This window comes from Psittacula echo, assembly GCF_963264785.1.
Source record: "Psittacula echo genome assembly, chromosome: 2".
NCBI classification, from domain to species: domain Eukaryota; kingdom Metazoa; phylum Chordata; class Aves; order Psittaciformes; family Psittacidae; genus Psittacula; species Psittacula echo.
The window spans coordinates 37797679-37808968 of record NC_137737.1 but is presented as its reverse complement, the minus strand read 5'-3'; the positions used below and the strand labels follow the sequence as shown (position 1 = coordinate 37808968).

General features: G+C 37.7%; 1 protein-coding gene across 1 annotated transcript; it reads left to right on the top strand.

Annotated features, from left to right (window-relative positions):
- Positions 1-3996: 3996 nt before the first annotated feature.
- NMT2 (N-myristoyltransferase 2) lies at positions 3997-9193 on the top strand (the record flags this gene model as incomplete). The annotated part of the gene is made up of 4 exons (XM_080609616.1): positions 3997-4140; positions 6776-6943; positions 8842-8979; positions 9173-9193. The coding sequence occupies 4 exons, from the start codon at positions 3997-3999 to the stop codon at positions 9191-9193; spliced, it is 471 nt and encodes a 156-aa protein (XP_080465742.1).
- Positions 9194-11290: the final 2097 nt, after the last annotated feature.

Here is an 11290-nt window from a genome sequence, read left to right as displayed (position 1 = left end):
CCTGTCTGTACAACAAAATAAATGTTATGGTGAGATATTCAGGGCAATGTACTAAAATGTTATTATTTATTCTGTAATAAAAATGCTTAGTTTAAAGATATGGTGGTAGCAGGCCTTGCTGAAAGCTACTGCTTGGATGTAACTTTTATTTATATGTTTTTTGCTGAAGCTTCTTACAGGCATAGTACAAGTTTGCTTAGAAACAAATTTGTAGATGAGGCACAGTGCGAGAAAGTAGGGAAATGAATGCTATTCAATCTCATTATTAATTTTATTTCCAGGTATTGGCATCGATCACTGAATCCCAGAAAACTGGTGGAGGTGAAATTTTCACATTTGAGTAGAAACATGACTCTACAAAGAACAATGAAGCTCTACAGACTTCCTGATGTAAGCAGTATGACTTACAGAGAACCCCACAGTTACTGTGAGGCCTAAAATAACCTTCCATCTGTCTCTGACAGCACAGGCTTTTCTGTGGAAAGGCAGTGTGTGCGGGACATTGGGTTAAAAAATAAAAATCTCTGGTTGATAAAAAAGACCTTAAGGGATGTGCTAAACAGAAGAGACTGTTGTTAGAAATGTAGATCTGTATATGGAGAAAATAGAACTTTTGATCTAAAAGCCATAAACAAAGAAAAAACCAGAAACTTTGACTTCTTATACATGTGGGGTTGAGCTAAAGATGTGTAAAACTATTCTCTGTATGATTAATCTAATAAGAGATTACTGGAACAGCAAATCATCAGTTCATGTCTTAAAAATCTCAGAGAAGTCGGTCAGAAAGCTGATCGAGTACAGTGGGGTTGTTGATTTGAGTCTAAATCACAGCTTTTTCTGTCGGAGAATGTTGTTGTTCTGCAGTAAGCAAGCTCAGCAAAAGCCACCTCAGTATGTTGTGTACTGTTTATTTGGATGGTCTAGCGAAAAAAAACCAAGTGTTCTGGCATAGCTAGGTTGGTTACAAATATTTTTCCTTATGTTTGCAGCTAGTAGTTAGGCTGGCAAAAAGCCTCAGAATGCATTTCCAAGACAGGGCAAGTCACTGTAAGTAGTCTGAGATGTACTATTAAAAAATCTCATTGCCGTAATTAATAGCTTATAGAAGATGGCCTGAGCTTTATGATTTGAAAACAATTTCTTTGCTTGTAAAAGCTACTTTTCTATTTGGAGAGATTGCAGAATACCCTTTACCTGCACCATATCAGTAAACCTTTATTTAAACAAACCCTCCCTTTTGGTTAAAAAAAAAAAACCAACATTTTTCTTCACTTGTAGTACTTTGTAATGATTTATCTGCCTTGGAAAATTGCATCTGTTTATATTTAGCTTGATGCAGCAGGTTCTCTTACTACTTGCATATGTTAGTAGTACACTAAGTACTTCTTAGTATAAAGCACATGCCATGGCTTGATCTGGACTCCTGTTGCTGTCAGAGAGACTGGTTTTCTGTGCTGCCTGCCTGTACCTGTGTCTGCACATGCAGGTTCTCCTCTGTTGCAGGGCAGCAGTTTTCAGAGCTTAAGAATTAATAACCAAATTAATTAGGTTTTAATCATGGAGAGCTAAATATAGCTTCCATCAAATCGAGAAGACTTTTTTAATAGTCTGAAAAAGTGCAGTAGACCATTTCAAATACAGGTTTTGATGGCAACTGTAGTACTATTTCTCATGGAAGCGGTACAGGTAAAGAATAAAGAATAAGGATCTTTCTTACAGTACAAAAAGTGTACCTACAGAGAATCATTAGAAACAACAGCAATTGTACGCTGATCATCTTCCTGTCATAATGATAAAACCCCAGATTTCAACAGAAAAATAAATTATGGAAAACAAAGAATACATCGTATCTCGTTCAGAACATGCAGCTAAGGCAAACATACTGTACAGAGATGTGCAAATAGAGAACAGGTGCTTTGAAAAGCAACTTTTAAAAGCAAGTGATGTAGGAGTCCATATGCCCCAGCTGTCTATTTTTAGATTGGATTTGGGAGCTTCTCCCATGGAAAATAAAGATTTAATCTTCATGTTAATGTTTTCTCTTTAGGTCTTGTGCTATGGGGTTTATTTGGGTTTTTTTTGGGTTGGATTTTTTTTCCTTGAGAAAAGGTTTAAGTGCTCTTGAGGATCTTAATCCTCAGCTTCAGGCTATTGCCATAAACAGTACCATCACATAAATTTGTTCATTCGGGCTGCACTGTCCTGTCCCTCAGCACCAAACACTGTTTCTTGCATTTTAACCTCTTTTAGTAGTGCCCTTGGAGTATCATTGCTACTGGAAGTTAGTCTCCCTTTAAGAGGAATTAATCATTCCTAATCACTTCAACACTGAATTAAAAAGGTTATGTTATTAATTAATAAATACCACCCTCACTCAAGGTTGCATTTGTGCATGTACCTATAGATATAATAAATAAAGTGGGTTTTTTTCCTAAGTGTTTAATCTCTTGAGCAAGGAGTTTTCTGAAAGAGATAGATTTTGGCTATGTTTAAATTAAAGACAGGACCATCTTTGTCTCTGTATGTCTTTTCCTGACTGTCGTCCTGAGCCAGGATACTGGCATGAATATGTACCTGGTGAAGCTTGGTATGTGGATCAGAGAAACAAATTTTAGCTGAGTTCTGTATACTTTCCCTTACTTCTGGGGCTGCAAGTAATCATTTACTGGTGGCCATTCAGAGCATTTCTGGGGGATAAAGATGTTCCAGCCCAGCTGCTTTTCCTCCCATCGTGTTCCAGTGTATGGCTGCAGAAGAAAGACAAAGGCTTGGAGGATGCCAAAATTAACCTTTTATAGGTTATGAATGAAATACGGCATAGGAAATGCGTTGATGAGACAGGTGAATACCCTTATGGATTTAGGGCATTTAAAAATCTAGATGAAGTGCTGTTGTGGAGACAAACCGTAGTCCCAGGCTGCTGAGGAAAGCAGGAAGACTAAAATGTAATACACAGGCCAGAGCTGTGGAAAAATATGCCTTGATTTTTTTCATCTTGCTGCTGACTCCCAGAGTATGTGAATAAATACCTCCCCCTGAATAATGCCTTTTGAGCAGACCATAATCAGATACACTAATTTCAGGATTCCAGTAATCAAGTCTCTACCTGGCTGCTCTTGCGATTGACTTTGCTGTGATTAATGTAATATGTGTATGTAGTTCAGACAGATGAAGCAGGATAAATGAGCTCTGAAGAGAACAAGCTTTAGCATCTCTAAAAGGAAGCATTCAGGAAAGCTAATAAAAGCTGTGGAGAAAGCTTTAATCACCTTTGCATGTTTAAACATTAATTGCATAGTACTGGAAAGCAGTATTTCCTTTGGTGATGTTTAAAGCGATAGAAATGACTTTATTTGTTAAAATACTGTAGGTTTTTAATTTTAGGCACTTTGAAGTTATGAGGAGCTTTCTTGTTAACACAACAGCAGTTATGCCTGTATAGAAAGTTGAGTTAGCAGTGGAGTTTGCAAGCATTAATAATAGGTGGACTTTAAAAAAAAAGTGATTTCTAATTATACTTTATCAGCTGACTTTGGTTGAATCACAAGTGTTCTTCAGATTAATTTCTGATACACAAGTTGCTTTATATTTTGTTTCTGTGTCTGGGCCTTAGGTAGTTCAGAAGAAGATAAGAAATAAAGACTGTCCTAAAAAAACTTAAACAATACAAAATGAGTAAAGTCTAGGCTGTTGGCAATGGCGTCTATTTCTCTGGGGAAAAGAAGCTGTTTCAGTAATGAATTATAAAGATTGAAGTGCCCGAAACTGTCTCAATAATTAGAAGAGAGGGAATTTTGATTGAAAGCCGTTTGCAAAATAGCATAATGAATTAGGTGGCTGGGGTAAAGTAGGCTAATAATGAATGCATTATAGCAAATGGATTGAGTCTGCAACCTACTTTCAGCCTTTGCTGTGTATGCAGTTTTCCTTTCGACATCTTAACATCTATTTTTCTTTTGTTACAATAAGGCCACAAAGACTTCAGGTTTGAGACCAATGGAACAAAAGGATACTAAAGCAGTACAAGAATTAATCAACACTTACTTGAAACAGTTTAATCTTGCTCCTGTGATGGATGAAGAAGAGGTAGCCCACTGGTTCCTGCCTCGGGATCATATTATTGACACTTATGTAGTAGAGGTAAAACATACCCTAACTACTTGATGAATGTGTATGTGAATGGTGCTTACAAAAGCTCATGTCAGCATCAAGTTGCTGAAATGCGGACAGTATGAAAAATGTGTGCTATAGGTAGAATTTGATACCATGATTCCAAGCTTTGTTCTTTGCATTGCATCCTGTTAATGTGAGACCGTTTGGTTGTGATAAACTGTAGCTCTTATAACAGGATATTTTTAAGAATTTTAAAAATTCAAAATATCTTGGAAATATTATAGAAAAGAACTTTACATATTTTAAAAAGAACCCTTCCACCTCCATTTATCCATTTTTTTCCATAGAGATATGACATGGTAATAAGCAGCAGTCTTCAAATCTTGTTTTCTAGAAAAAAGGAAAAATGACACAATGACTGAGATAAGGATTTGGTTTGAGTTCAGTATCATTCTCTCAGGTGTCTGGTTTTGCCATGCACTAGTTCAAAATTCTTTATTTTTAAACCCAACTTTAGGGGCACCTGCTGGGGTGATAAGGTTTTTTGATGGTCTACTTCAGTAAAATGTTTTTTTTTCCCAGTAAAAAAGTGTATGTGTCTGTGTATGTGTCTTTACATATATACATGTAAACGTAAAATAGGGAAGTAAAAATTAACATCCCTTGGTGCTGTTGTGAGTGTTGTCAGCTAACAGTTAAATTATCTTGAAAATTACAGTCTTTGTCCGCTAAAAAGATGGAGAGCATCATCTATTCCTAACACTTACTCTTCCCTCCCCACCCTACTACTCCCACCCTCCAGCCTGTTGGTCACAACACTTCTTGCAAAATAAGCAGTGCAGGAATAGATCAACATTTGGATTGGAAATCTCCAAGGCATGGTTGAAATAGCTGCAGTAAAGCTAGAGGAGAAAGAGGCACTCTTCCCTGTGAGTCCATACCAAATCAGTTGTAGAGATTGTACTTAGATAGTGTATTACTTTGGTTAGAGACAAGGTTATTTGACAATAATCAGCACTAACATTCCTCCGCCTACCAGCTCCTCACAGAAGCAGCAGGTTGTGAAGCTCAGTGTTTCCACATTGCAGCCTGAATTTGTGCAGGAGTCTCAGCTGAATTTAGAAACTTACTGCTGCTGGAGATGAAAGGTCCTGCTTTGTCAGTTGTCATTGTCCCAAGCTTAGCTTTCTACTTTCTTTGCAGTGGGTCTAGTGCTCATTGGAGTCTTCCATGGTATAATTTAATTTATTGTCCCTCCTTCGTTCTCCACTTCCTCTTCTTCATTGCCCACTCCCTGGGTTGGTTTTTGGCTTTGTTGGTGAGTTGAAGACTACAGAAAAATCTGGTGATCTATTAGATCACCATGAGTATACAACTGGCAGTGCCATTTTAACTGAACAGTGCAATCTTCACTTGTTTGTTTTACGCTGTGTCTTGAACTAGTTTCTCGCTATACAAAATGTAGATTGGTTAGTGCTTAAAGACATGTGTGACCTGGAGAAGTTGGCATCAGATTTTTAAGTCATATTTGTAATGTGCAGCGCTAAAACCTTAAAATAGACTATATAATTCCTGAATTAATATTTTTATTGTCCTTACTGAATTTAGTGAGGGACTTAGTAACTTTTCTGTTACTTGTTTTTAGTTTATCTCTACTATAGAATCTGTACCTGCTCTGAGACAATAGCTTTTTTGCATGTGGTGGGTTCAACTCTCTTACTTTTTACTGTAGAAGTACTATCAATTTAAGGATCCATGTGAGGTCCTTCACTGAGCTCAAAATAGTGGGCACCAGTCATTCAAAACAAACCAAACAAGCAAGAACAAGCATTTGTGTGTCTCCTTTGCCTTATCTTCTTGGAGATATCAGGAGACCCAATCGGAATAGCAGGAGTGAAAATCTGGGTAGGTTTTTTGTGCTCAGCGTGTCAGTCGTAACCCATTTAATGATTATTTCCCGTTTCATACTAATCTATGCTCCAGCAGGTAGTTAAACTGTGTTCGGTGCATGACAGATGAAGAGAGTTTGTGTAGGATACTTTAGATTTCTGTATAAGTACCTTTTTTGATCGCTACTGTTCTTAATAGAATGTCAGTGTGCTTTAGCAGTTGTCTAGCAAATGGATTAATAATTGTAGCAAATGGATTAATAGTTGATTAATAATCACTAGAAGTGATTTAACTATGCTTTGTAGACCAGCACTGTACATTTTTTCCCTGGTATTAGAAAGTTGAGAAAATTACTCCTCACTGAACATCAGTTCTAAAAAGCATTCTTTTAAAAATTATTTCAGTTGCAAACAAATTTCTGTACTTTTTTTGGAAGTGTGCTCTTCTGATATCGGGCTAAGCCTGGAAAACAAACTGTAATGCTTTGCAATTGCTTGTCAAAATGTTATTGGCGTAATAGACTAGAAAAATCTAAATTATTTCCTTTTCTGAAGTGAATATTTCAGGCTTCAGTCTCACTCTGATGTATAGATACATCCTTGGCAAGAATTCAGTTTCTTCAAACCTTAGCCAAGATTACCTGTTACACCATAATACTCACAGACCACAGAACTGTGCTGTATTTATTACTTTCCTTAGAACAGTCGTGTTAGCGTAACCAATACCCAAGCGGTTACTTCTTATTAATTGACTTCGGGTTTTTTTTTTGTAGGGCTCAAATGGTATTTTAACAGACTTCCTGAGTTTCTACACATTACCGTCAACAGTAATGCACCATCCTGTTCATAAAAGCCTCAAAGCTGCCTATTCCTTTTACAATATTCATACAGAGACCCCCCTCTTGGATTTAATGAATGATGCTCTCATTATAGCTAAATTGGTAAGTTATGCTGGGTGGTTTTTTTCTGCTTCTTTCACAAAAGTATTCTTAGGAGAGCTGGCAAGGTAAGAACCGGCAGGAATTTTTCCGTATCATTGCATTCTGATTTCTTCTACTGTTAACAGCACAGAGTGCAGCTGATGAGACATATACAATATATATATATATATTAAAGTATAAAATGCCATGCTTGTTTTTCCTTTGAGTGATGTTAGAGAATGACAAGTGAATGAAGATCAAGTGTTTGCAATAGCTTGGGCTCTGTAAATAATCCAAGAGCACACTCATGACCATATTCACTAAGTACCAGAAGAATGGAAAGTATCACTAAAATAGTTTCCCTTGAAGATGAGTTAATTAGTTCTATTAAATATATTTTGGTTTTTTAAAACTATTTTTTATTTCTACAAAATGTGAAAGGTTTTTTGTTCAAGCTATATAATTTTATATTGCTGCCCGTAAAGGTCTGTTATGTTGTAGCTTTTAAACACACCTTCATGCATGGAATTACACTGATGTATGGTTTAGTTGAATGGAAGGGAAGAAACTATAAATGGAAGTTTATGAACATAGGAATTTTAAGAGTTTGGTGCTGTCTGATGAAAAACTTAATACTCGGCCCTTAATCATCAGGGTTTCATGGGCCTGCAGTGCAAACACCAGTGGCAATATAGTACAGAGCCGTGCAAGTAATGCACATCCCAGCACTCTGAATTCTCAGGGACCTGTTTAGCCCTGTCAATTCACAGCACTGCACAGGCTTCATCCAGTCCATGGTATTCATTCTAGCAACCGTTCCCAACATGCTGCAGAGCAGAGGCATGTTTTCTGCTCCTCATGCTTGAAGCTTGCCCCTCCCATCTGAAGTGTTGCTGCTGCACTACTTGTGGTATTACACCTACCAGATTGAGTGCTCAATGCAAGGAATTCTAGCTGTGGTCCAGCAGACCACATTCAGAGCCATCTGTGCTTGCATGTGGCACAGGATTTCTGTGCTGATCCTGTATGATGCCAGGAATGGTCTGCAAAGGCTGTATCTGTTCAGACTTCAAGCTACATGAAAGCAGTCACATGCGTGCCTAATGTCCTGCTGGCACAATGCCTTTGTGCTGTTAAGAGTTCAGGTTCTTAGGTCAGACTCCCTCACAGTTAATTGCAAGCAAATGGAGTTTTATATCCAGATCCCCAAGCAAATTCAGCTATTTGTACATGATTGTCACTGTGATGGTTTAGCTGACTTTATTTCTATGTTGCTTGTTAAGAGTTCACAGTAAGCTGGAATTCGGGTATGTTTGTTTTGCTGCACAGAACCCTGAGAGTAGGTCGGCTGTGTGGCTGTTCTGGGAGCAGAATGGCTCTTTGAGTGGTGAATTTGGGAGGCTGAAGAAGAGAGAACTTGGTAGAGGGTGCATGAGGGAGAGTAACATGTGGAAGATTTGAGTTCTAAATAGAACGGCATTTCAGAAAAGGGCCAAATCACAGAAATAAAATGTTTACCATTAACAGAATGATAAATGGCTGAAAGCACCGTAAGCTGTATTTATGCAGCTTTAGCTGGAGTAGCCCATGTGTGTCAAAACACTGTATGTGACTGTAAAAAATACTTACCTGTAGGATAAGATAATGGATAATGCTTTAGGGACTCTTCAGACCTTTACCCCTGAAAGTGGCTTTAAAATTCCTGCCTTTTTGGAGGGAATCTTCAAGCAAATTGTGCCTTATACTTCACTTTTTATTGGGAAGATTTCTTTATGTGTGTACCTAATTAAAAGGGAAGATTTATTCCCTTGTCTTTTTTCCCACTTAATTAGCCAGTCTCTTGGATATTGTATGCCACATTGTATGCATCATTTGAAGCTTTAAAAGGTAAAATTTAAAAAATGTTTTGCTATTGCCAGAAAGGATTCGATGTATTCAATGCACTAGACTTAATGGAAAACAAAACATTCCTGGAAAAGCTCAAGTTTGGGATTGGAGATGGAAATTTGCAGTATTATTTATACAACTGGAGGTGTCCTGGCATGGAATCTGAAAAGGTAAGGGAGAAAAAAAGAGCTCCTGAATTCTCTTTGGTGTAAAGGTACATTAATCTACACTGGCCAAAATGTTTTAAAATAACTTTTTCAATCGGTCATATTTAAGATCTGTAATTGAAATGCAGAAAAGTAATGCGATTTAGATTTATTGCTATAATTGAACTAAAATGCTGTCTTTTTCTTCTTCCTTTAGGTTGGTCTTGTATTACAATGAGGACACTTACGTTTCTAGAACTTTGAGGTCATCGTTTGAGTTAATTTGATCTCCATAGCTCTTGGAACGGTGTTGTTCAAGAGAAGTAAAAGCACAATGTCAGTGATACTGAGGTAGTCCATTAAACCCGAACAATGAAGACATCCATATGTGACCAAATTTATGCATTTTCAGATAGATCAGAAGGTCCATGAAACTCTTTTATTGTCCATGAAAAGAATAAAAGCACATTCATTTAAGTTTCAAAGCTTAGCTTGCACCTTGATGAGAAGAAGGTATTTTTTTTCCACTCTGTAGAAAAGACTGTTTTGTACAAACTGAACTTCAGTGGTGGATTAGGGTACAAAAATATTTGCTATTATGTGGATGAACTGCTGCATTTCTATTTATTAAGTGGTGGTGTATGTTTGTCAGTGTAACAGAATGAAGGATACAAACTTGAGTATCTTTGCTTATTTACTTCACATGGATATCATCATTTGGGGGAAAAACAATGAAGTACAATACGTTTGTAGCTCTATGGAAGTCCTGGATGTTTTTGTAACTAGAGCAGTATGACAATGTACTGGTTTAACTAGTGCATTTGTTTCTCCATAAGCAACGCTGCCAAATCAATAAAAATAGATTTGTACTTTGATCTTCGATAGATCAGTGGATTGATTTAACGGTATCGCACTGTTCAGTGCAGGTGTTATCTATGTTGCCGGAATGATAATACATTACTGTACTTAATTTACAGTTGTGGCACAAAACCTTAGTTTTTCCTCAGTAGAATAACATCAGCCTGTGTGTAAAACTAAGAATTTTAGTAGTGCTATCAGGATATTTATAGTTTGAATGTTTTCAACGCTTCTGCAAAATTGCACATATTCCTTTGTCTACTTTGATTTCCTATGAAGTCTGTAATTCTAATGAAAATTATCTTGTGTAAATACGTATTCAGAAATTGTTCCTGGTAGTGTTTTTATCCTGACTTTGGAACAAGAAGTTTTACTATGTATGTGGCTGGTAATCAGAAGAGAAACGCTCTACCCTTAGTCCTTGGAAGTCTTTATACTGCGCTTCCTGAAATGTAGAAGGGCTGATCTTTGTTGTTGGGGGGAGCTGTTAATTCCCTCATGAACGCTTAGCAACCAGAGTGGCTTCTGAAGCACTTTATATGCATTCCAGCATAGTGTCATAGCTAGGTATGATAGCAGTTCTTTCAGCTCACGCATGCTGCAGTAACGTGAGCACTGAGGAAGTCTGCAGTAAGAAACTGTTCTAGCTGAAAGTGCCAAATTGTGGTAGTGAAGCCTCCGTGCTGTAAGCATCTTTTGAATGTGACATGAATATCTCATGAAATGCAAATGTCTAAACTTTCCTTTTAAACATGCCTGTAATTCTGAAAGCAGATTTTGCTGAAAGTTGAGTTCTGTACCTGAAAACATCAACTTAGATGAAGATAAATTTTGTCTGTTCTTCATAACTGCTAGCCCTACCACCTCCTTATAGCAGTGGGGTTCTTCTTTCTTCCCACTCCTTCTCCAATGTTTGGATGGTTTGTGGTTTGTTTTCTTTTTCTTGTGGAATTGCCTAGAGACAGTGATAAATACTTTCCCTTATGCTCTATGATTAAAGCATTTGACTTCCTTCAAACAAAGGAAGGGGTGGAACATGATTTGTCTGACCCCTGAGTGTGCATCAGCTTGGGACCTCATTAATTCAAAAGGGCTTCAGAGGAGATCTTTCAGACATCTAATGGTGCAGCTGCGCTCTACAACTTTGGCCCTCTGATAGCTGTCTGCTAGTAGCATTTGTAACAGATGGTGCAGAGGGAGCTTTGACTCCCTGTGTGAGGCCTGAGCAGAATTAAGTGCCTGAAACTGTAACTGATGGTAATGATATCTGAGGTTTCAAGAAGGATTTAATCTCAACTCCATCACAGACTTAGTTCTTAATTCCCAAAAGGCAGGAAGGTGCCTTCCTGGCTGGACATTGGCATTGGAGCCTGCTGGGATGCGGAGGAAGGTGCACCAAGGGGCTCAGTGCGTTCTGCTTCAGCTTTAAAGGCAGAGCTCACTTGGGTGCTGTTCAACATGAGGTGAGACAGCCGGG